The sequence below is a fragment of the Quercus suber genome, unplaced genomic scaffold (genome assembly GCF_002906115.3).
Source record: "Quercus suber isolate HL8 unplaced genomic scaffold, Cork oak 2.0 scaffold_269, whole genome shotgun sequence".
Lineage (NCBI taxonomy): Eukaryota > Viridiplantae > Streptophyta > Magnoliopsida > Fagales > Fagaceae > Quercus > Quercus suber.
In genome coordinates, this window is record NW_027069725.1 from 331,328 (window position 1) to 357,969 (window position 26,642).

The following is a 26,642-nucleotide window of genomic DNA, read 5'->3' on the forward strand; positions in this document are numbered from 1 at the left end:
CCAACATCGACTTCCAGTACAAAATGAAGGTGCAGAGGAACATTCTCCATCCACATCATGTACCCACTAACATGTCTAGCACGTTTAGCTAGGTTATGAGCAACAGAATTACCGATACGACAAACATGAGAAGAAGAAATACGTTTGGCTTCTGTCAAATTCTTTGCTGACTCAAGAATATGTCCATACGAAGAAAGGGATCTCTCTTCACTGCACAGGGACTTGATTACCAATTCTGAGTCGCCTTCAAGAATAATGGGTGAGCATCCTATCTCTTGAGCAAATTGGATAGTCCGAGTTGCTGCTAGTGCTTCGACCACATTAGAGGAGAATGGGAGATGAATCTGCTTTGCCAAGGAAGCTATGGCCTAACCTTGGCTATCTCAGATCACCACACCTATTCCAACTCTACCAATTTCCTTGAATGTCGCTGTTGGAGTTGGACTAATGGAAAATGTGAAACTAAGAAGAAAAAAAAAATAGTAATTGATATAAGTTTTTACTTTTAAAATTGTATGACTTCCTAACCATACACGTGGTCAGTCTTTTGGAATTGGAACAAGTACTAAAAGATTTCTTGGATTTGGAAATCTATATAGCATTTATCAAACTGCTTGATCAAAAAGAGAGAAAAACTAAGAAAACTTAGAAGGGAAAAAGAAAGATAGAGAGAACGATGAAATAATCATAGATATAGATACAAATCTATTGGTTGTAACAGTGGTGTACTTTTTTTTTTGTTGATAGAGAAGAAAAGTGCAGGGAAAAACAACTTTATTCTACTGTTAATGGAAAAGTAAGCCAAAGTCCTAAAAAATATGTTTTTTTTTTTTAACGAATGAGCAAAAATTCATTTCTTATAAAATTAAATATTTTAAGAGTAGTACTATTGACACAACACTTTCACAATAAAACCTAGGTGACAAGTTGTTAAAGGTAGGAAAAAAGTTATGTTAATTGTGAGTTCTGATAAAAACTAGTTACAACTTGCCACTTAACCTTTATTATTAAATTATTGTGAAAATATTATGAAAGTAATATTAAGATGATTATATTCAAACTTATATCAACTCGGTTTAAACAAAATTTAGGGTCAAGGGGTTCAAAATTTTATTTTAGAAGCTCAAAAAAATTATTAAAAATTATATATATACACCTTAAGGTAACGCCGCCCCGTGTACACTCTAATAATTTAGGGGAGGCAAGTGATATGCGGCAAGTCAGTGGGTTCATTTGAACCTCTTGACCTTAAGGTAATGCTGCCCTTGTGTGCACTCTAATAGTTTAGGGGAGGCAAGTGTTACACGAGTAATACTTTAAGGGAGTAAGTGTGTATTTTTCATTATCTAAGAGATAAATGTAAAGCTTTGTCCAAAAAAAAAAAAAAGAGATAAATGTAAAATAGGGTATAATTTAGGAGGGCAAAATGTAATTTTTCCTTCTTTTTTTTTTTTAATTTTTTATGGGATATGACTTGTTTTGATTAGTATATATAATAAAATGGTATTAGTAATGGACACATATAAAAAATAATGTTTCTTTGATTACCAAAAGCTATAACAACAGTGGGTTCTAGTTAGCTCAACTGGTAAAGTCTCTGATGGTTGATTAAGAGATCTGGGGTTCAATCCCCGCCTACACCAAAACCTGATTGGTGTCTTGGTCTGATAATAAAGAGCTATCATCAGGAGTGGACACCATATGTTGAAAATCTCTCAAAAAAAAAAAAAAGCTATGACAACAATTGTATCAAATATCGTGTCCTAGTATTACTCTAGTTTTAAAGATGATAACGCACAATATAGGAAACAGATAACTTTAAATGAAATTCTTTGGAACTAAGGCAGGAGACAAAACCATAATTTTATCTTTGGGAGAGTTAAAGTATGAAAAAAAAAAAATCAGCATTTAAGAATGACAAATAGACAAAATTTAGTTACAAAATTGGTTGTAGTGTAAAACTCTAACCTTACTTAATATCTTTTTATTGAAGGTAAATTTTGACAAATTCACAATTGGATTACATCTTTTTCTTATATCCTCTATACTTACAAAATTTCTAAAAAATTAAAAATCAATAGTTATGTCATCAATAAATTGTTTAAATTACAAGTTTTTGTAATTTAAAATTATGCATAAAATATAAGCTTATAGATCACATAGTAAATAATATCCGATTAACACAAAATTTGACACGTGTATTAAGAACGTAAAGAACATATAATTCAATTGTTAGATTTTCAAAATATGTAGTAATATTTATTTTATTAAATAAGGTTGTAGCCTTAAGTTACAGCTAATTTTGTAACTAAACTTTGTTATATACTAAAATTTTAAAATAAAGCAATGTATGTTTAGTGTTAACTAAATTTAAAAAAAAAAATACAAAATAACTGTTTTTAATACATTTCACTCAATCATTTATCAAAATGGAACACAAAATTCTTTTAAATCCCCATATTCACTTATGGTTAATTCTGTAATTTGTAGAACTTTTCCTATCATTAAGGTATAAAATTAACGAATCCATAAAAAGTAAAAAAAAAAAAAAAAAAAAAAACCGTCTTCCCTTTATTGTTAAAGCTTAGATTTGGCTTCTAAATTATTTGAATTTTTCATATAAAAATTGAAAATGTTAATTATTGTAATATGTTTTTCCCAATATCTACAAAATCAAATAAAAATTATATATATTAAGAGGATTTAGAAAGTTAGTTATTGTCTTTTCACTAAAAAAAAAAAACCCCAAATGTAATTAACTTATCATTATTCCATGGGGTTAAAATAGTAAATCGACAAAAATTAAAAATATTCCTATAAAAGAAAACTACCCCCTCCCTTACCCCTATATAAAAAATAATAACAATAATAAATCCTATTTAAAAATTCCTTCCTACTTCCGCTACCATAACTTAAAAATTATAAATAAATAAAAACTACCCATAGTTTCTATCAAAAAACAAAAACTACCCATTCCCACGTTATATCAAAAAAAAAAAAAAAATCCACGTCACATTAAAAAAATAAAAAAAAAACCTCATCACACACGCGAAAAGCGTGTGATGAGGCTAATATTTATTATTCAATTACACGTTTAATATTCTTTTACTAAATAGCCAAGGAAAAAAATACACACCCAAAAAATAAAAATAAAAAAACACTTAAACAATCTTTTAGAGCTAGACGACACGGTAAAATACCTGAATTTGAAGGTCTTTTTTTCTTTTTCTTTTTTTTCTTTTTTGATAATCTGAATTTAAAGGTCTTGAAGCTTTAGCTTTGGATCCCAATAATAAGTAACCAAAGGTGTCGTGTCAAACACATTTGTACTAAAATTAAAAAAAAAAAAAAAAAAATACATGCACCATCATTTAAATAAGGGGAAAAGTCAAATACTGAAGTCTGAAACACTATAATTATCGCAATCTTAAAGAAAGAAACCCTATGAGAAACACTGTCTATTGAGATTTGAGACTATTATCTAAATAAAATTAATTCTCAAATCAAGAAAATGGGTCAATTTATGAGTATATATAACGCTTTATCAACTTAAGTATATTTTCCGAACCCCAAAAAAAAAAAAAAAACTTAAGTATATTTTCCTATAAAAAAAAAAAACTTAAGTGTATTTTATTCCTTTCCCTCCAAAAAAAAGTATATTTTATTTCTTGTTTCTCAAAAAAAAAAAAAAGAGATAGTATATTTTATTCCTTTAATTTACATTAAACGAATTCGATTAATTAATTATTAAGATTCTTAGAAGTCCATTGCTTAAAGGCTCGAATTATAATTCACTATCATCACCTGAAATTTGATGTTGTTCATAGACTTCAACAGGACTAAGAGTAGGAATTAAATGTGGAATTCGTGCAAAGCAAATTCAGATCCTCTATGCTTAGAAGATTACCCAAAAAAAGAAAAAAGAAAAAGAAAAAAGAAAAGAGAGAGAGAGAGAGAGAGAACAAGCTGCTCCAACCCTACAAAACCAAATGGTTTGTCTATTGATAAAAACACTGCATCCGAAAAGGACATTTATTATAAAGGTTATGTTAACAGATGCACTTAGAGTAAAAGTTAATAAAATGAAATATTTGATACTACTTTCATAGAAAATATAAAAAATTCGTCTAAACAATTAATTGTTTTTTTTTTATTTTCTCTTAAAGAGTTTCTAAAAATATTGCCTAAATCAATACACTTAGGGCATTTGTTAAATTTTCCCTTATTATAAATTATAATGCATTAACTATGATCTTTTTGGGCTATTTGATATCTAGTCTCAATAAAAGTAACTAGATTGTTAAAGTAGTTAAATACCGTTTTGGTCCTTAAACTTTACAAAAAGTTTTTTTAATTTTTAATTTTTATTTTTATCTCTAATCTTTAAAAGGTTTGTTTTTAATCTTTAAACTATTGAAAAGTTCATTTTTTGCCACTAAACTATTGAAAATATTTTATTGTTCAAAAATATTACCAAAAATTTGTTTTTCATCCCCTTAACTATTAAAAAAAAAATTCCATCCCTATTTTTGTCTTTAAAAAAGAATTTTTATACAAAATTTAAAAACGAAAAACAAATTTTTGGTAAAATTTAAAATCCAAAATAGTATTTTACGCTTGTTAAAATGTTGATCATAACCATAAACCCACTAAGTTGGCTTGGATGTTACTTGTTAGCATGGAGTTGGCTTGGAAGTTACTTGTTAGCATGGAGATGGAGGTAACCTTGAGTTACTGGACATTTAGCAAATTGAGCATCCACCAAAAATATCCAAAAGAATGAAATTCAACTGTTTTCATACCTCACATGAAAAGACATCAAATGTCATAACTACTTGGAAGCAGATAAAAAAAAAATGATAAATTACAGAGTACTCTCTTAAAGTTTGGGGTTTATTGAATTTTACACCTTGAAAGTTTGGTTCTGTTAGTAAAACTCCACCCTTTGTTAGTTTTGGTTGTTAAGTGATACGTTGGCGTGTTGATGTGATTTTCTTTTTTTTTTTTTGGTGCCAAATTAGCCTCCCAAAATGACATGGTTTCACTTAAAACAAAGAGAGCTGTCGGTGCTTCCAAAACGACATTGTTTTGAGAGGCTAATTTGGTATTAGAAAAAAAATACACATTAGCACAATAGACAATCACTTAATGAATTGTGAAGTTTTGCTAATAGAAACAAACTTCAAGGGTATAAAATCCAATTTCTCAAACTTCAAAATGTAAAATCCAAGTAACTCTAAACTTTAGAAGTGTACTTTGCAATTTACCAAATATATATATATATATAGTTTTTTCCTTGAAATGTGTAAGGAGTGTTCACAAAATTGCACAAATCGCAAAAACTGTACCAAAACCGCCCACAAAATGGCATAATCACATTGCACCGCAAGTAATAATGTACCGCACTACATGGTGCAATGCAATTTGTGGTTTTATAATAAGAAAATTACACAAACCACACCACACCATGCACTCTATATATATTAATATATTTATTTTTTAATATTAAGTATATTATTAATAGTTTAATAACCCTAGTTTTCAAAAAGAAAAAAGTTTAATAACCCTAGTAAGTGTTGATTAGGAAAGCTAGCTCAAAATAAAGAAAAACTAGTTTAATAGTTCAAAACTTAGCCCAAAACAATGGAAAAATCAGTTTTAGGCTGGGCTGGGTAGGAAAAACTCAAAATTTGAAAAATATACCGGTTTCAAATCTCATCTTATACACCACACCTCACATGTGACAGCAAAAATAAGATGCAGTGCGATTATGGCTTTTGCTAAATTCTAAACCATGCCGCACCGCATATGTAAGTGCAAAAATGAGTTGCGAGGCAATTATAGTTTTGGCTAAGCGGCACCATAAAGTGCGATGCTAAAAATGGTCAAAACCCACACTGCGAACACCCCTATATTATACATATAAAAGTAAAAATAAGTACCATACAATAAACATGATCTGCTCAAATTTAGTGCACAACAGATTTTCTTGAGCGAGTATATTGATTTTTCAGCTAAAATACTACACTCTCTAAATTTGGATTACTTCTATACTGGTCCCTCAAAATTCAAAACTTGTATTTTATATAATCGACTATTACAACAATATCAATTTTCTGTCTAATACAACAACATTCTTTTTGGGTGAGTAAACGGCAAGTTGTAAACTTGTAATAGTTTTTATTTATTTATTATTTTATTTTGAGGGGGTAAAAACCGGAACTTTATTAATGTATGCCGACTAACATAATAGTTGATAGCATAAATCATACGATTTGAGAGTTGAGGGTATAAATAAAGACATGAATAAGGCTTAAAAGAAGAAAAGTAGAAAGTTTAAATGACGCCTTAATGGGAATGAGATTATTATAATGAAAGTTAGATTTCTTTGATTAGAGGATGTGTTAAAAGTTAAAAGTTAAAACAATGCTCTATTGAATGTTATTATTCATTGTAAAGGTCTTAGATTTGGTGACAAGGACAGAAAGTTAAGGGTATACAAATTCGTAGAAACGCCCTTGTTGCTGACCACCTTCTGGTTATGGTTGATTATTTATTTTTTCTTTTTTTTTTTTGTCTGTTTGGTTGAGGAGAAAAATGGAAAGCAAAAGATGGGAGAATAAAAGATAGGAGAAAAAGGTGTGTTTGGTCCGAGATAGAAGAGGGGACTAAAAATAGTGGGGACCAGGAGTGTTTTCCCTGAGTCCACTATTTGGGGTGAAATGGTTTTCTCTCCAATTTGGGGAGAAAATTTGAGGAAATGAGTGAGTTTGGTGGAAAATTACCCATCTGCCTTGTCTCCTATTTAGCGAATTATTTTTTTGCCCTATATTACATATATTCATTTATTTTTAGTATTTACTTATATATAATTATTAATTTTATTAATGTTAGGGGTATATGAGTAAATTTATACAATATACATTTTGTATCATTTCATTTTTCTTCGTAATCAAATAAAAAAGTTTTCTATCTCTTCACTATTCCACCACTCCAACTAAATACCATGAGAGAAAATTAAAATATATTCCCCCTATTTTTCTATCCCTTCCCAAATTTTTCACCCACAACCAAAAGACCCTAAAATTTGATGAGTCTTCAGTCAATTTTTTGCAACTATTTTAAATTGATAATCGTGAAATTTCTAAATAGTTTATCAATTTTTCCAAATCATAAATTTTGACTCATCTTAACTTATATTACTATTTTCAGCAAGATTTAGCACAAAGGTATTGAATTAGTATTACACCCAAAAAAAAAAAAAATGACAACTACACCAAAAAAATATTGGTTGTTCACTTTAACTTCTTTAAAAGGAAGTTGGAGTTTTTATCGAATTTAGTAAAAAAGTTTTCTGATTCTTAAAAAAAAAAAAAAAAAAAAATTAGATAAGTTTTCTAAAAATCACTCAAGTTGGAGAGCTAAACTCAATTTTGCAATCTTTTCTCTTCAAATTTTTATATGTTTTAAAATTCTTAAAGCAAATGTAATATAATTGACTCCCTTATGCCAAGAGTCTTGTAACCTTAACCTAGATTCAAATAAAATAAAATAAATAAATCCCTTATTACTTATTATAGTGGGTTTTTGGTGGGGGAGACAGACGCAAAAAGGGAAGAATTCATACTGTTAGTTAACAAACATTGTGTTTTCTTAAAGGTTAGAGACAACTATGTATGCATGTGCGCGTGGTATACTTCATTAATGTTTTCTTCTTAATATATCAGAAGAAAACATTAATGATAACTTGATAAGAAGAAAACATTAATGAAGTAAACCATGCATTGTACAAAAGTGTTGTCCCCTACCTACATTGTACAAAAGTGTTGGATTATATTAATTAACAGAGTTGCGGTGTATTTAAGAGTTAGTCTCTTTTAGATATACATCATTATCAGTTTCTTTAAATCTTTCTCCCCTCTCTCTTTATGTGTGTGTTAAAAATTTAGTATTCTTAAAAAAAGAAAAAAGGAAAAAAAAAGAGTTGTGGTTTTAGTTAGAGAACTGTTTTTGTTGTTGTTGTTGGATGTGTTAATAATAACTCATATTATTATGTTGTGCATGCATTAATAGCTATATTGTTGTTGAATTAAGTAATTTATTCCATTTAATTCACTAGTATCTAATTATAAAGAAAGTTTACTTATTTTCTGCTTTTAATTGTTTCTTTAACTTGCCATATTACTACCTTAAAACATTACAAAAATTAATCTTTAACTTCGTTTTTTTTTTTTTAAATATTTGTTTTATACTACATTTACATTATAGAGCATTTCTCATTTTCACTTCATTCCGTATTTAAAGTTTCCAATAATACCTAAATAATCTACTACTCCTACTATTTTTCTAAATAAAATTCCATATTAAAAAAATCTACCTGACAATAAAGAAGACCCCACCACGCTCCAATTTGGCATTCGGAGCCACAAACCCAGGCCTATCACCATCTGGGCCACCACACACGTATCACACCCTGTGTAAATCCGGGCCAACCCACCAGACAATACCATCCTCTTCAAAATTATATAAACAAATAAGTACGTACATTTCTCCTTTAAAATTTGAGGTTATTTTTCTTATTTTGACCCTTAATATTTTAAATTTTTTATTCTGGCTATTTATGGTTTATTCTTATTTTATTTTATTTTTAATATTGGCTCTATCATCTATTCGTTGTTAGTAAATTGATTATTCATAATATATTTTTATAAGTGCCATAATGAAAAATTCTTACATTATGCAAAATTTTAGATTTAGTATTTGATGAAGTAGTTAAATATGAAGTGCACTTGAGGGTTAAATTACTAAGAATAATGGATTATAGAGCCAATATAAAAACAAAATCTAGTAGAAAAGGTCAAAATATTTATTTTTCCTAAATTGTTGTTCCTTTGATCCATTTTAAGATATCCCGAGAAATGGTCCCCATTGAAAAGTCAATAGATCAATTTCGAGACTTACCATTTAAAATTTAAAAATTGTGAATATCATTTTTTTTTTTTTTTTGCTAGAGTTTAAATGAAGGACAAAATTTAATTAAATACTTGGTGGTAGCATTACACTTCAAGTCATAATAGGAATACGATGTGTACCTATCATGTGTATTGAACATGGCTAAGATTATATTCAATCATTTATGTGCGAGTCATGTGTAATGTACATGACAATGATGCACGACATCTTTTTATTGGAGATTGAAATTATAAACAAAATTGTTGAAAATATAAACAAAACTTGAATATTTTAGCTAATATAAAAGACAATGCATTAAATAATAAGTTGAATTCAAGTTATATCTGATGTAATTTTAAGCAATGTTACATCACTTAATATTTTTTAATTGGATACAAATTTTGACTAATCCAATAATCCATCATTGGTTTACATTATTTTTGTATACTCTCTATAGTTATAACATTTCAAAGTGATCAAAAGTCAACAACCATGCCATTAATTATTGTTTAAATTCAAGTTTTATAGTTTAAAATAATACAAAAAATTTAATTTATGAATCGAACAATAAGTAATCATATTTAATTTGCATAAAAATTTGTATCCACGTTAAGAACATATACATAATTGAACGATAAGGTTTTCAAAATTTGAATTTAGTAACAGTTTGAATCCGCATACTTAGAATTACAGATGTAACTTTAACAAACCCAAGGCATAAATAATACTCTTTTCCTAAACAATTGGATTTTAATAAACAACCTCAAATTTTGAAATAAATAAAAAAATTAAAAAGAAAACAAAACACACAGAGAGAGAGAGAGAGAGAGAGAGAGAGACAGACAGACACAGTGGTATATTGGGTAAATTAGACAGAAACAAGTGTCAAATTGCACAACCACCGCCCCCAACCACATCAGTCTCATCATCTTCTTCCCCGTCAATCTCAGTAAAGCAACAACAACCTTCACTCTCACTCTCACTCTCTCTCTCCTCTCTCTGTCTCTGTCTCTCTCTCTCTCCGCTTAATTTAGCGGCAAACTCCTCCACTCTCTCTCTCTCTCTCACTCCCTCACCAACATTCTTGATTTATAAACCACGTCCAGATCTGACCCTAAACACAGCAGATCCAACCAGAACAAACAAAAATAAAAATAAAAATAAAATGGAGGAAGCATTAGAGCTCGCACGTGCGAAAGACACGAAAGAGAGAATGGCCGGAGTGGAGCGCCTCCACTCGGTTCTAGAAAGTTCTAGAAAAACCCTAACGTCTTCGGAAGTAACTGCTCTAGTCGACTGCTGCTTAGATCTCCTCAAGGACAACAACTTCAGAGTCTCCCAAGGCGCGCTTCAAGCTCTGGACTCCGCCGCCGTCCTCTCCGGCGACCACTTCAAGCTCCACTTCAACACCGCCCTCGTCCCCTCCGTCGTCGAGCGCCTCGGCGACGCCAAGCAGCCCGTCCGCGACGCCGCCCGGCGGTTCCTCCTCACGCTCATGCAGGTCTCTTCTCCGACCATAATTGTCGAGCGAGCGGGGTCGTATGCCTGGAATCACAAGAGCTGGAGAGTGAGAGAAGAGTTCGCTCGGACTGTCACTTCGGCTATCGCGCTCTTCGCCTCCACCGAGCTTCCTCTTCAGCGTGCTATTCTTCCTCCGGTAACTTTATCGTTTTGCTGAATAATTGTTCAATTTTCAAAAATTTGAAGAGTTTGATTTTGTTTTTTTTAATTACTTATAGATTTTTTTTTTCTTTTTTCATTTTCAGATTTTGCAGATGTTGTCTGATTCCAATCCTGGTGTTAGAGAAGCCGCTATTTTGTGCATTGAGGTTGGTTTATGTTAAATTGAAGATCAGCTACATCCACTACTTGATTTATTTTATTTTTTAGTGTCTCTGTAATTTTAATGTCTTGTGAGTTTTTAATTACTATTATTATATTATTTTATTTATAATTTTATAAATTTTTTAGTATATTACTTTACTTTAAAGATCAGACAAGTTCAATACTTGATTTATTAATTTTTTTTTAAAATTTTTTCAATGCACAAATGAATTTAGGATTGCTATAATTTTTAAAAAGAAAGGATTCCAATCATCTTGACAATTTTTTTTTTTTGGTGATGGAAGATTGGATGAAGGAAGCGTGTTAAGGGATTAAGTAATATGGAAGTAGCGCTGATTTTGAATCTTGCTATTAGTGTATTTTGGATTTTGTAGTTTGTCCTTAACCAATAATTTAATTCTGTGAAGAATGAAGATTTTCTATGAGTCTATGAATACTCGACATGGCTTAAAAGTGTATCAAGATGATTGGAGGATTATTACCATCAATTTTCAAGCTTTTCATGTCTTTTGTCACCAATTTTCTATGAGGGGATAGGAGATCTACTGAATATGTTGTCGCTGTGGGATATAAATTTTTTATTTTTGATTGGTAAATTATGTATGCGCATTAAGCACTTTAGTTCTTGAATCCGGGGCCGCAGTCTACCTTTCGTGCCATTTGAGCTAGAGCTCATTGGCTGGGATAAAGATCATAAACATGCTCCTGCTACTCCAACTCATATAGGGACTCTCCATCTCCATTTACATCATATTTATGCTTTACAGTTGAAAAAGAGAAGGGCTAAATCTATGTACTCCCCTTCAAAAATTACTGCTTTTTAATTACACCCCTGATTTTAATTTTTTTAATAACACCTCTCCTACTTCAACATTAGTTTAATATAAACATGTATGTGCTATTTTATTATTATTGTTATTTTAGAAAGCATTGTTAGATGCAAGAGAACCCATATAACCATGTATGTGCTATTTTATGTCAATTGAATCCTTAGCCATTACATAGTAGCATTGCTTAAACCATCTTGATCTCAGATTTCGTATTCTTCACCCCTGCTTGGAGAGTGGGATACAATAAGGAGATTGGGTGTGTATGTGGAAAACTAATAGAAGAGCTATTTGGGTTCTTAGAAATTGGTTAGGAACTTAGGATTCTGTCCACCTTTTGTCACCTCTAAATTTTTTAGTTTTCTCGGCCTTGGCGTTTCCCATGACTTTTGTACTCTGATTTTTACAGTATTTGGGAAAAAAATAAATACTTTTAGTTAGTTATGTCTAATAGCAATTAGGGGGTCTTACTTGGTCTGTCTCTTGCCTTTTGGGATTTGTATGCTTTTCAAGAATCAGGTGTCCTCCCTCGGGTCCTTAAATTACTGGGATTAGCATTCATTGATAGAAACAAAAGACACTTCTGTAATGTAAATGTGAAGACGGATATCTCGTTACTTGAGTTGTGTTTGATGGTATGGCATGGATTGTGCTAGTTTAAGAGAATTTGTGTGTGTGTGTGTGTGTGTGTGTGTGTGTGTGTGTGACCTATTGTTCAAATACCTGTTATCTTCTGTATTGACCAACACCTCTCTGTCCCATTTTGTTGGTCCTTTATTTTATTTAGGATGTCCCAGAATATAGTCATCTTTGAAAAGTCAATAAACACATGAGATTCATGAGGTCCTGGGTACCAAACTTCTAGTCAGCATCTTAGGGCCACCTTCTCACAATAATTATTTGGTGTGTGTGGGAGGGGGGGACTATACATACTTGGGGGAATAATAAGTGCTCGAAGAGCTCTGTAAACTCACATTAGCAAAAAAAAAGTTTAAATTAATGAAGTTAGTTTTGGAAATTTTTATCTTTTTATTTAAAAGACAATGCATTAAATGATGTTTCTCTGAAAAATTGGTTGTTCTAAATTGGACCAGGACGAAGAGAGTATAAAATTGAGCCATTTATGAACATTGGGACGTGATTTACAATCTTTGGAACTTCTCACTTGATGATTTGCATATATTTGAAAAAATAGTAACCGTTTTTTTTTTGATAAAATACAAAAGAACCCTTTTTAGTTGATTCAATTTAAATGTAGGACTGATTTGTTGCATTAAACAATTGTTATTGATATTTTTGAAGGAGTGATACAAGTTTTATGGGATTGATATTTTGATTTGATATGTTGCGTTGAAGGATTGGAATTTTGGAATTTTAGGTGTATCAAATGCTATGGTAACCGAAGGGACTGTTGCTATGCAACTGGGTGGTCTAGTTATGCTATACTCCTACCTCACATTAGTACTTTTACAGATGTTCTGCTTAATCAGTCATCTGAGTTGCTTGTAGGAGACCAATGAACTTCTAGACAACAAATTGATCTGATATTTTCTCTTTGTTTATTTATAGGAGATGTATGCACAGGCTGGACCTCAATTCCGTGATGAACTTCAGCGCCATAATCTTCCTTCATCCATGGTGAATATCTAACTGATAACATCCCTGTCTCTCTCTTCTATAGTTTTTACATCTTGCAAATGTAGGCTACTGCCTAAATTTCAGATGTTGTCATAAACAATAAAAGCTTATATATAGATTGGTTGGTGATATTAAAATTTCTACATAAAGGGATGGTATTACTCTTTTTTATTTATTTATTGTTTTTTGATGCAATATATGCAGGTGAAAGATATCAATGCCAGGCTAGAGAGGATAGAACCACAAATTCGCTCTTCAGATGGAGTTACTGGCAATTTTGCTGCAGGAGAGAGTAAACCTGCAAGCCTGAACCCCAAGAAAAGTAGTCCAAAGGCCAAGAGTTCCTCAAGGGAGACATCTCTTTTTGGAGGTCAGGATGCTTTGACCTCAAATTTTATTATTATTCTGATATTTGTTCACACGTGTTTATTTTTGTTTGAAAAATTATTGGCCAACACTTCAACTTATGTACATACTTTTCCCTGCATTTTTTCTTTTCCAAATCACGGTCTCAAAAGTCCATAATTTTCAAAGTATCATGTCTCAAAGATAGCTTGCAACATCTTTGAAAGTAGCGGTTACATTGTTTTGTTTTATTGAAGATTGTGGAATTCTATACTTTTTTTGTTCAAAATTATGTAATGCTACTAAGTGTGATTATTTTCAAATTATCTTTAACTTTTGACTGCATGTGAGATAAATTTAGCCTTGTCTAAAAAGAAAGAAAGAAAAGAGAGAAATTTGGCCTTGGAAAGGTGGGAACTGATATAGTAGCATTGCAAGGTTACTTTGGTTGATTTTGGAGGTTAAATGTCACTGGAATTGTGGCCTTTAGAATAGATACTATATCATATTCGCAAAAATGTAGTAATACACTTATTACTTTTCATTAGTTTTTTTTCTCCTTTTAATAATCATTTTTTTATGGCACCTATTAGTTGCAAATAGGAGCTCTTTGTTTCAATTTTTATGGTCATGTTCTATGTTGTTGATCAAAGTTGGCAATTCTACCTAAAGCATTTCTCTTCCATGCAGTAGTTAAATATTTCATTACTGTAATGCACTTGGAACATTATAGGCAGAGATTAACTGTTGAATATTGCTATCTTATTTACTATTAATATAATTTTCTGTGGAAATGTATTTTTCGTTTTGTTCTTTTCTTGCTATATGTGACGTTTTGAATTATATGTGAAGCACACGGGTTTTGCCGGAAAAATTATTGATGCTGTCAGAACTACATGTGCTAAGTCTAATGTTCATGTTATGGGTGCATTTATTTATTTATAAATATTGGCATTTTAGTCTTTTCACTCTGTAGATTTGGTGACATTTGATAGTGGGTGCAATTTCTTTACAGCAGAAGGAGATATTACTGAGAAACCTGTAGACCCTATTAAAGTATACTCAGAGAAGGAGCTAATACGGGAAATTGAGAAGATTGCTTCTACCCTTGTACCAGAAAAAGATTGGTCTGTCCGGATTACTGCGATGCAGAGAGTTGAAGCCCTTGTTTTTGGAGGTTGGTTTTTGTTCTTGTCTCTGTCTCTACTTGTGCATCTTTGCTCGTGCCTGTCTCTGCATGTGTTTGAAGATTATGGTTTTAAAGTGAATACTTTGAAATTAAGATATGAATTTATTTACTTTTGCTGTTTTGGTAAAAGAGAATCTTGCCTTTGCTAGTGAAAATAAGAAATTATCCAAAGAGCTGGCTAAATGTGGACAAGAACAATAGATGGGTTTGCTTGTAAAATACTGTTTAATGAAAGAGATTATGTGTTAATAACTACTGGTGTCAAGAGTACACATGTTTTCTACTATTTTGGTCATGAAGTTCAATGTAACTCCTAGATTGTGTGATGACGTTGATAAGGTTCCGGTTTTGGTTGATTTAATGATCATGGAACACATGAGGCATTATTAATTATAGAATATGTGTAGCTCTCTATACATGAGGCATTATGTGTATATTCTTATTCGTAAACAACTAGAGATGGGGTGTAAGTGCCTGTGCCCATTTTATTAGGTCTTTTTAGGGTGTTACATCTTGCTTACTCTTTTATTGCTTAATATTTTTGTGCATGTTTATTATTTTGGTTGGTGATTGCAAACTAGTGAGGCTGTAGGAGGTTTTGGCTGAATTCATCTTTCCATTGTGCAATCAGTCCCTTCCCCCCCCCTTTTTTTTTTCTTCTCCTCCTCTTCTTCCATTTTTTTTTTTTTTTGAGATATGGGGCTTCTACTGGTTATTGTGTCTTTCACTCCCATGAGTGTATAATATAATTGTAATGTTATATGTATGCAAGTTTAAAGTATGCATGTATATGTAATTCAGGTGATTATTTTGGTGCCATTGTCGTCTATGCCCTAGTTTACCTCTCCCTGCTTCTCACCTTTTACATTTTAACTCTAGTTTGAATAGTTTTTGCTAATTTGTAAGGATTGTACTTGAAAAGGTGAATTATTTCCATCTAAGGGCACCTTTCAATGGAAAGTGTTTCAGATAATTATTTCTTCTTTTAATTGCCAAATGGATGAAACCAGACCGGAGTTTATCACATTCATTGTGTAACTCCAAATCTTTTGATTATAATTTATACCCTTTTCTTCCATGCTTCAATTTGATCATTCAATTTGATTTGTAGCATACTTAGAAGACAATGATTCACCATTAATTAATGATTTTCTAGATTAACTTATGAAAAAAAATCTACTATTGAACATTAAAATTTGGAGTGTGTGATCACTAATAGAATCTATTATAAAAAGGTCAATTATTTTGAACTTAAGGTTCGGGATCTCACTTTGCCAAGAGCCTTGAATGCTTGAAGCTCAATTGGAACTATAAAATTATCAAAACAAAAAAAAGGATCTCACTTTAACTAAAATTAAGATTTAACACTGAATTAAATATTGAGTTGAGTTATATTAGTTTCATATAAAAAAATTACTTGCATTAAGTGCATTCCAATTCTTTCAATTGACAAAGTCTCTTGTTCTCGAATAAGAGATCTAGGGTTTGAATCCTACTTACACTGAAAAGTAATTTGTGTCTTAGTCTAATGATAAAGAGCAATCATGGAGTGGACTCATAGGTTGAAATTCTATTATACTTCTCAAAAAAAAAAAAAAAAACTTACATTAAATGAGCGCGACTACTGTGAAGTAGAGATCATCGATCTAGTTGGATGGGACATCCTCCCTCATGAATTCTGACTCTTTAAATGTTGATAACTCGATGTTGAATGTTCTAATAGGATAGAACCCACCCCAAATACTTACCTACTGACCTTTTTGGGGTGCTTGCTTACGTTTATCAATTGAACAAGAATGCTAGAAGGTAAGGTTATGTTTGGTAACAGTTTTTGTTTTCTATTTTCAAAAACTTGTTTTTGGGAATATAATGAAAAAACAATTTTCTTGTATTTTTGAAATCAAAAACATGTTTGGTTAGTTGAAATTAAAAAGATAGTTTTTTGAAAAACAAATAGAAAATACTAAAATATGTTGTTACTAGGATTTGAACTCTAATACTAACTCATTAAATGAGACAGATTCATTAAATTAAATGCGTGTTTTCATTGATTTTTGAAAATTAAAAATTAAAAACAGCATTTTGTATGTTTTCAGTTTCCTTCACAAATTGAGTTTTGAGAACAATTTTTGTTTTTTGTCCATCTTGAGTTTCCAAATAAGTTTTTTAGTTTCAAAAATAGAAAATTGTTTTTGAAACAAAAAATAAGGGGAAAAACAGTTACCAAACATACCTAATATTCCTGTCCTTGCCATTGCTCTTGGTGAGATGAATTAGTAAATTAACCCTACTATTTTTCTGCTTGTTACATGTGGGAAGGTGGTGACAGGTTAAACAACACTTGAATTTACATTACTCATGTCATCAATGTGGTTGCAATTTGGTGTCCGCATATTGACAGTCAGTGAGGGGCTCATTTTGGGGTTCCATTAGGTTAAGATCACTCTCTCTTGTCTACCTATGCATTCCCTTTGATCTTGTTTTTCCCCCTCCTTAATTCCTCTTTGATGCATCATTTTCCTTTTTTGTTTTTGCTCATATGACTAGTTGTGCATTTTACTTAAAGTAAAGGTAGTTGGGCTTGAGATCAATTCATCTTTTTCCAACTGTAACTTAGGTAACATTTTTTAAAAAAATTGTAATACTATGAAAAAAAAAGTAACCTCTTTTAAATCTACTTTTTGATTTTTCTTTTCCCCTTTTGTCACACTTGAGTTATTTCAGAGCGTGTGTTCTCAATCAATTGGTTGGCTTAGCTTGGATATGAGTTTTGTCAAACTATTTATTCCAAATTTACATCAAGGCATATTTATTATGGTCATTTTTTCTATCAGGTGCTACTGACTATCCATGTTTCCGGGGACTCTTAAAGCAGCTTGTTGGTCCTCTAAGCACTCAATTATCTGATCGGAGATCTAGCATAGTGAAGCAGGTGTGCTTGCATTTTGTTGTGTTTCCAGCTTCCAGTTGTAGTTCCTTTGTGTAATTCAAATCACAGTAGGGAAAAAAATTATTGTGTAGATTTAAATATGCATTAAGAAGGGAAAGTCTTTGCTAATCCCTGGTTGTAGTCTTGGTGATGTTTTGGAAGGAAGAATCTAGGAATATGGTGATATTTGGGTACAATGAAAGTGTGTCTCTGATAAATTACACTGCTGCAACCCCAAACATTTATCTGTTTTTTCCTTCCCTCTTGAAATTCTCGTAGTTGTATGTAGCTTTTGATCTTTTTTCCCTTCCCTCTTGTTTGGTTCATTCTTTCTAGGCATGCCATCTATTATGCTTTTTGTCAAAGGAACTGTTGGGAGATTTTGAGGGATGTGCTGAAATGTTCATTCCGGTAAGTTTAACCTTTTCTTATTGACCATAGAAATCTTTAAATTTTGAAATATATAATGATTTTATTATATGATAATCAGGTCCTTTTCAAGCTAGTTGTGATCACTGTACTTGTAATTGCAGAGTCTGCAGATAACTGCATTAAAACGGTAATTCTAACCTTCGTTTGCTTTTTTGTTTTTTCCCCCTTCACTTTCTATGTGCTTCCCTTGCCTTATCCTTTTTGTTCCAGATGTTGCGTAACTGCAAAGTAGCCCGTGTGCTCCCTCGAATAGCAGATTGTGCAAAAAATGATCGTAATGCAGTACTTCGTGCAAGGTATGACTGTCAATTCTTTTATAGTATATAGCAGTGTGTATCATTGTTTCACTCACTATTTATATTCTATTGTACTTAAGGTGTTGTGAATATGCACTGTTGATATTGGAACATTGGCCTGATGCACCTGAAATACAGCGATCGGCAGATCTATATGAAGATCTTTTAAGGTGCTGTGTTGCAGATGCAATGAGTGAGGTAATTATATTTGGAATTCTTCTAATTTTTGTGATTGGACTTAAAAATGCATTTTAGACTGTTGTTGCATGATAGGTTATACTTGTGCTTGTGAACTAACATGCATGACATTAGAACTGGCCATGCATAAGCTGACAGGTTGTGCTTTTATAGCCGTTGTTTTTCTAGTTTTCTACTTTGAGTTTCTAATCATCATTCATTTTAAGTTATTTTGATCCTCCAATTTGAGGTTTTAATTTGTTCGTTTTCATTGAAGGGCCTCTCTCTCTCTTCAATATTTTTCTTTTAAAAGAAGGGGAATTTGGGATGAAGAACTCTTCATCATCACCATTATCATCTTTCTCCTTTATTGAGTTCAATAAATAATATGCTTCTCAGACTAATTACTGGTATCTGTGATAAGAAAATGCTAATTTGTTCAACTTGACAGGTGCGATCAACTGCAAGAATGTGCTACAGAATGTTTGCAAAAACTTGGCCAGATCGTTCTCGCCGCTTATTTTCATCCTTTGATCCTGTTATTCAAAGGGTACATGTTTCTTTTCCTCTTGATGTTTCAATTTTATTTTTGATGATTAATATATTTATAGAAAGCGGGAAAAGGGGTTCAACCCTGGTACATGGGAAGTATACAACGGAAGATCCAAAAGTAAAAGAACAAAAAAAATACAAAAAATGAATTATCTATCCAGAAACTATATAAAGTTTGAAGTAGAGAAAGAAATAGAAGCTGAAGCCAACTCATAGGGCCTTCAAAAAAATATAAAAACTTTAGCTTCATCAAAGGTATCTCCTTTCCCTCAAAATAAATATTGTTCCTTTCTTTCCATATGCACCTCATTAAGTATAATGGAATAGCTTTCATTATTTTGGTACTAGTCCTCTTGCCGAAGTCCTTTACTAGTTTTCAACAAAATAGTAAATCCATCATGGAGCTAGGCATTACCCAACCAAAGTCAAACAAACAAAAGAGAAATGGTCACATTTCTTGAGCAGTATCACAATGGAGGAAGAGATGTATAACTGACTCCTTTTGGCTCTTATGGATAACATTAATCTATAATAGTTATCCCCCTTTTCCTGAGATTATCTGTTTTCAAAATTTTCCTTAATGCAGCACACCAAGAGAAGAAAGCCACCCTCGGGGATACAAAAACTTTCCATATGCTTTGCCTTGGAAATTGTTTTCCCCCTTATATAATGCCTTTAAGTAGCTCTTCACTTGCAATCCATTGCCTTTTCAGAGGGTTCCAAACCATCTTATCTTCCTCCTCCCACCGTAGCTTGCTAGCATAGAAATCATCCAGAAAATGCTTAATTGATTCTAGTTCCAAAAAGTATTTATCAAAAATGGTTCTAGTTCCCAATCATGGTCCAGTGAGGGTATCCATTGCACTAAATCTACCACTCTGGCACCTGTCTCTGGCTATTAGGAATAGCTCAGGATCCTTTTCCTTAAGCATAGTATCACCATTCTGAATATTATGCCGAAAGCAAATTCTGGATCCATTCCCGACATCAAATCTCACAAATTTAAAGAAGCCATCCCAAGATGTTTGTTTCATTTCATTGCTCAAAATCATTGTTGGAGTTAACCCTTTTTTCCACAGATAATAAATGAAGAGGATGGGGGCATACACAGGCGACATGCTTCCCCTTCCGTCCGTGATAGAGGTGCACTGACATCATTTACCTCTCAATCATCTGCTCCCTCAAATCTAGCAGGATATGGAACTTCTGCTATTGTTGCAATGGACAGAAGTTCAAGTTTACAGTCAGGGACATCTCTTTCTGTTGGACTGCTGTCACAAACAAAGTCACTTAGTAAAGGTACTGAACGCAGTCTTGAAAGTGTCTTGCACGCGAGTAAACAGAAGGTCAGTGCAATAGAAAGCATGCTTAGAGGTTTGGATTTGTCAGAGAAGCATAATTCTTCAACGCTTCGATCATCTAGTTTGGATCTAGGTACCAACTGACTTTGCCTATTAATTATTTTTCCTTCACTGCAAACAATCATTGTCGAGTTTCAGTGCATGAAATCGTTCAGTGATGCTGTGATGATTGCCTTTGAAATAGTTACATTTTGAACAACCTGTGAATGGTAAATTTTTCTCTTATTGCCCCTAGTGCAGGAGTTGACCCTCCATCGTCTCGTGATCCACCATTCCCTCCTGCTGTCCCAGCTTCTAATCATCTTACAAACTCTTTAATGACAGAATCAACTGCTTCAAGTAACACTAAAGGTAGCAACAGAAATGGTGGCTTAGTTTTGTCTGACATCATCACTCAGATTCAAGCTTCCAAAGATTCTGGGAAATATTCATATCGGGGTAATGTGGCAACTGAGCCTTTGCCAGCATTTTCATCATACCCAGCTAAGAGGTCTTCTGAAGAGAATAATGACATAAGGGAGGCCAGGCGATTTGTGAACCCCAACATTGATAGGCAGTATGTGGATACACCTTACAAAGATGGGAACTTTAGGGAATCACAGAACAGTTATATTCCCAATTTTCAGAGGCCGCTTTTGAGAAAGCATGTTTCTGGACGGATGTCTGCAGGCAGGAGAAAGAGTTTCGATGACAGCCAGCTGTCACTTGGGGAGATGTCAAATTATGCAGATGGTCCAGCATCTCTAAATGATGCTCTGAGTGAGGGACTCAGTACAAATTCTGACTGGTCTGCTAGGGTTGCTGCTTTCAATTATCTTCGTTCTCTGCTGCAACAAGGCCCAAAAGGTATTCAGGAAGTAAACCAGAATTTTGAGAAGGTAATGAAGTTATTTTTCCAGCACTTGGATGATCCCCACCATAAAGTTGCACAGGCTGCTCTCTCAACACTTGCAGATATTATTCCATCTTGCCGAAAGCCATTTGAGAGTTACATAGAAAGAATATTACCCCATGTTTTCTCACGTTTAATTGATCCAAAGGAATTAGTTAGGCAAGCATGCGCTACAACCTTGGAAATTGTAAGCAAAACTTACAGTACAGATTCTCTTTTACCCGCTTTGCTCCGTTCACTAGATGAGCAGCGATCACCAAAGGCCAAATTAGCAGTTATTGAGTTCGCTATCAGTTCCTTTAACAAGCATGCAATGAATTCCGAAGGCTATGGTAATAGTGGTATTCTTAAGTTATGGCTTGCTAAGTTGACTCCTTTGGTACACGATAAAAATACCAAGCTTAAGGAAGCAGCTATTACGTGCATTATATCTGTTTACTCCCATTTTGATTCAACAGCTGTTCTGAATTTTATTCTTAGTTTATCGGTTGAAGAACAGAATTCCCTGAGACGAGCCCTTAAACAGCACACTCCTCGTATTGAAGTGGACCTGATGAACTTTTTGCAGAACAAGAAAGAGCGGCAGCGACCTAAGTCCTCTTATGATCCATTAGATATTGTTGGAACATCTTCTGAAGAAGGATATATTAGTGCATCAAAGAAGAGTCATTTCTATGGAAGGTATTCGGCTGGTTCTATTGACAATGATGGTGGGAGGAAGTGGAGTTCTACTCAAGAATCAACGCTGATCTCTGGAAATGTTGGCCAAACAGTTTCTGATGTAGCTCAGGAGAACTTGTATCAGAATTTTGATACTGGTTCTAACACTGAGGGTCTTAATTCCAAAACCAAGGATTTGCCTTACACGGTCAATCCTACAGATCAGAATTTGGGCTCCTGGTCCACCCAGCTAGAAAATGTTGACAATAGTGTGAACTTGGAAGGTTTATCTTCTCCTCGCCTGGACATTAATGGTCTGATGAGCTCGGATCGCTTGGGGGTCTTGGGCCATGTTGATGAAGCTCCAACTGAGTTGGACCTTAGCCATTATAAACCAAAAGCTGTAAATATTAATGCTATGCCGGACACAGGACCCAGCATTCCTCAAATTCTTCATCTAGTGAGTTCTGTGATATCTGAAGCTTAAATTAGATTTTTTCTCAAATTTATGTTGAAAGATTTACTTTATACACCTTTAATGTTGAGGACATAACTTCTAAGATAATTAAACAGAGGGTTTACCTTTGTTTTTCTTTAGATATGCAATGGGAATAATGACAGCCCTGCTTCAAGTAAGCGTGGTGCACTTCAGCAGTTAATTGAAGCTTCCACGGCTAATGATCACTCTATTTGGACTAAGGTATGTTCAGTTTCCATATTTGCTAGCAACCATGGTGCACTTCAGCTGTTAACAAATGCAAATGTATGTACCCACTTGTTACTAGAATGAAAATGCTAGATTTTCTTGTGATGTGGAAGAAAATCATATGTGACCTTCTGATCTGTGTTGAGTTAATCCACTTTCTTGATCTAATAAATTGTTTGGAATCCCTAGGAGTATTTGAAGGTTTGATATTAGTTTAATTGCAGTAGGCACTTATGTATACAACTAATTTACATTTCTGCTCTATTATTCTGTGTTGTAATGATTATGGTGTTCTGTTCGGTATCACTGCTCTGATAAAACCTGGTTTATTGGTCACAATTGAGCAACCAAGTTCAGTAAGCATCCTTTGTTGAGTACCGTGTTCTTCAGAAATCATCTTACAAGGGCAGTGAATTCAATGATTTTAGCAGTGAACAAGTGGAAAATTATAGAATAAGGATTATTCTATTAATACAATCTAGATATACTATTATGGAATATTTGTTGGAGTCTACTTGTTATCTGTTAATTAGAGAAATAAATAATGTGTCAACTGTCAAGTGCCTTCCGACTCTGGCACACAACCAAGCACGTGGCATTATTACTTGACTCTGTTCTGTATTTGTTTTATTTTTAAGAAAATGATATAAATTATTAATTAAAATTTGATCTGTTGCTGCTGTGTTTTCCTTTATCTAAGCAGTAAATTTTGAAAAGTTGAGGAGTTGGTTGTAAGTTTATAAATGAATCCCTTCAAAACATTTTCAGTAAATGTGTAGGGTAATGAAATCTACTTTAAAACATTTTTGTCTACATGTGTATGCTAATGGGGTTTCATGGTATATTTGCAGTACTTCAATCAAATATTGACAGTTGTACTTGAGGTGTTGGATGATTCTGATTCCTTAATTCGGGACCTTGCGCTTTCATTGATTATTGAAATGCTCAAAAACCAGGTTTGTTTTTGATACACTTTTGTATATCATCCCGTATATATATATATATATATATCTATATATATTTTTTTGCTGAGGGGCATTTCATGCTTAACAACTATCTTCAATTTTCTCCAACCCCATCTCCTCTCCTTTCCTCTAATATCATCTCTATATATATATATATATATATATCTATATATATTTTTTTGCTGAGGGGCATTTCATGCTTAACAACTATCTTCATTTTTCTCCACCCCCCTCTCCTCTCCTTTCCTCTCTGTGGTTTCATGTTTCCAGAAAGATGCAATGGAAGATTCTGTTGAGATAGTAATTGAGAAGCTGCTTCATGTTACGAAGGATATTGATTCCAAGGTAATTTATTCTGTTGAAATATCTTAGTTGCTTTCTACTTGCTTTCCCCTTACATATCTAATTCTATTTTACTTCGTATTTAGGTTTCAAATGAGGCAGAGCACTGCTTGACTATTGTTTTGTCTCTGTATGATCCTTTCAGATGTTTAAGTGTATGTTCCGAAATACTCTCTCTCTCTCTCTCTCTCTCCCCAGGAATATCTCCTTCCCTTGCCATCTCCATCACACCTCAAAAAATCATATACTGAAAGAGTGTTTGCTTTGTTCACCCTGTGCTTTATCAAAATATAACAAAGATGCTCTCAATTAATGATACTGCAGGTTATTGTCCCTTTATTGGTTACTGAAGATGAGAAAACTCTTGTTACTTGCATAAACTGTTTGACTAAGGTAACTTCCTTGGAACAACCATTCATTTGAGGTGTAACAACTATCAATATTATGCATCTAGTCTCTCAGTAGGAGGTTACTTCTTATTGTAGCATCATGGATTTTTTTTAAGCATATTGAACTCTTATGTTTAAACGAGGAATCTGGATGACCTATTTTCTGAATCATCCTAAACTCTGTTTATAATTAAAAAATCAAGTTACCTATTTTATGCAGCATGTTTATCTTTCAATTCTCATGCTATTTTTATCTACACTAATTTTTAAGCCAATTTTTATCAGCTTGTGGGCCGGCTCTCGCAGGAGGAACTGATGGCTCAGTTACCCTCCTTTTTACCTGCTCTTTTTGAAGCATTTGGAAATCAGAGTGCAGATGTTCGTAAGGTACTAATTTTTTAATCTGCACTTAATAATGTGTTTCTGAGCACTAAAACAGTTTTTTGTTAATGGTAGAAGTGGAGAGAACAGATGCAGTTAAAAATTTTAATAACTTATCTTTGGTATTTAATTTCTTAGGCCTGATAATCATCCCCATTAACTAGAATGAGAAATTAAGTGTTGATGTACAACATTTATATCACAGTGTACAGCTAATCACTGCATGACCTCAGTTGGCCATATTATTATTATTTTTTTTCTATACTTGCTGCACTCCTTTACATTACCAAGTAAGAGTAAAAGCTATAAACTTCACATCCTATTCTCATCACTTCTTTTCTCTAACCAGATTGCCACACTTGCCAATTTCTTTACGAAAATTTAAACAACAGAGTTTTTTTATTTTATAAAAACAGTTTTATTCTTTGACAGGTTTGAGATCAAAGTAATGGATTAAAAGATTTGTTTTTTCCTTGTCTCGGCCTCTCACTAGATTATTCTTAAAACATTGTTTTCATAATAGTTTATTTGCACAGGTTTTTGTTGTTTTTGGGTGAAATATTGTTGTTGAGAAGTATTAACTTGGTGCAGAAATGAGAAAATAACTTGGAACCTAGTAGACATGTTTCTGTTGTTCCCCCTAATAACCTAATAGATGCGATGAAAAATTAGATAAAAAAGGGAAGGAATAAGAAGCCTACTTGCACGCTTTCCCCCTTTCCTGCCCCTTTTTTGTGGAATATAACTGATAGGAATGAATGATACGATACGACACTATGTTTCCAGATTACTATTAGACCAGATAATGTGCTCAACATGTTTTTATGGATATAATTCTATACCTATCTCGTCTAATCTGTTCTATTTCTAATTTTGTGTTACTGTATGTCAATTTTGGGATGTACAGACTGTTGTTTTCTGTCTAGTGGATATTTATATCATGCTTGGAAAATCATTCTTGCCTTACTTGGAGGGGCTTAACAGCACACAATTGCGGTTGGTTACGATTTATGCTAATCGAATCTCACAGGCTCGGACAGGCACTGCAGTAGATGCTAATCATGATTAGCCAGTTGATTCAGAAGGATGTTGTTGGTATGGGGTGTTGGCTTATTCATTGCTGTGTATTTTGTATATTGTATATTGTGTGAATGCATTGCAGAGGCAGGTTTTCTTCTCTCCCCCACTCTTAATTTTTAATATATATTTTTATCTACCATTTTTCCCCCGGTTTGGTTGGTTTGTGGAAGTAGTGTTTTTGGTGGAAGCAAATATTGAATTGTACTATTGTGTCAATATTGTAATCTACATTTTTAGAACATTATCATTTATATGGAAGGTTTTGGAAATTTTTTTTTTCCTTCTTTATTGCAAAAGTTGAACGCATTCACATTTTGTATTGTTTGATGGCATTCACGTCACGCCCATGCATACCTGCACACACAAGGAAATGAAAATGATACACTAATCTCACAAGGTGGCTGGTGAAATGCCTTGCTGAAATACTCAACGACATATCATGCAGGGGAAAAAAAAAAAAAAAAAACTCAAATCCCGATTTTTGTTATGATTCTTATATAATTTTATAAGAGAAAAAAATTCAAGCCTTATTTATTTTAAAATGTAGAACAAACACACGATCCCTAAGCCTTTAAAAATACTGAAAAACACTCCTTCCATAAATAGGAGATGTATCCCAAGTTCCTGGCTGAAAGAGGACTAAAATTTCTTCCTATGGTAGTTATAAAAGCTCTAGTACATGGT

General features: G+C 32.8%; 1 protein-coding gene across 3 annotated transcripts; it reads left to right on the forward strand.

The window, feature by feature from the left end:
* The first annotated feature begins 9,822 nt into the window (after positions 1-9,822).
* On the forward strand, positions 9,823-26,238 carry LOC112028163 (CLIP-associated protein). 3 transcript variants are annotated; one of them, XM_065781503.1, is made up of 20 exons: positions 9,823-10,609; positions 10,719-10,781; positions 13,194-13,262; positions 13,467-13,632; positions 14,623-14,784; positions 17,631-17,728; positions 18,062-18,136; positions 18,216-18,284; positions 18,368-18,453; positions 18,534-18,651; positions 19,082-19,180; positions 20,262-20,616; positions 20,868-22,555; positions 22,694-22,795; positions 23,653-23,757; positions 24,037-24,111; positions 24,195-24,263; positions 24,433-24,501; positions 24,783-24,884; positions 25,786-26,238. In XM_065781503.1, exons 1-20 carry the CDS (start codon positions 10,118-10,120, stop codon positions 25,945-25,947), a joined length of 4,224 nt encoding a protein of 1,407 aa, XP_065637575.1. In that variant the 5' UTR covers positions 9,823-10,117; the 3' UTR covers positions 25,948-26,238. The 3 variants fall into 3 exon arrangements, with proteins under 3 accessions (XP_065637575.1, XP_023916591.1, XP_023916588.1); XM_024060823.2 differs by having other exon boundaries at positions 14,626-14,784; positions 20,784-22,555; XM_024060820.2 differs by having other exon boundaries at positions 9,824-10,609; positions 20,784-22,555.
* Positions 26,239-26,642: the final 404 nt, after the last annotated feature.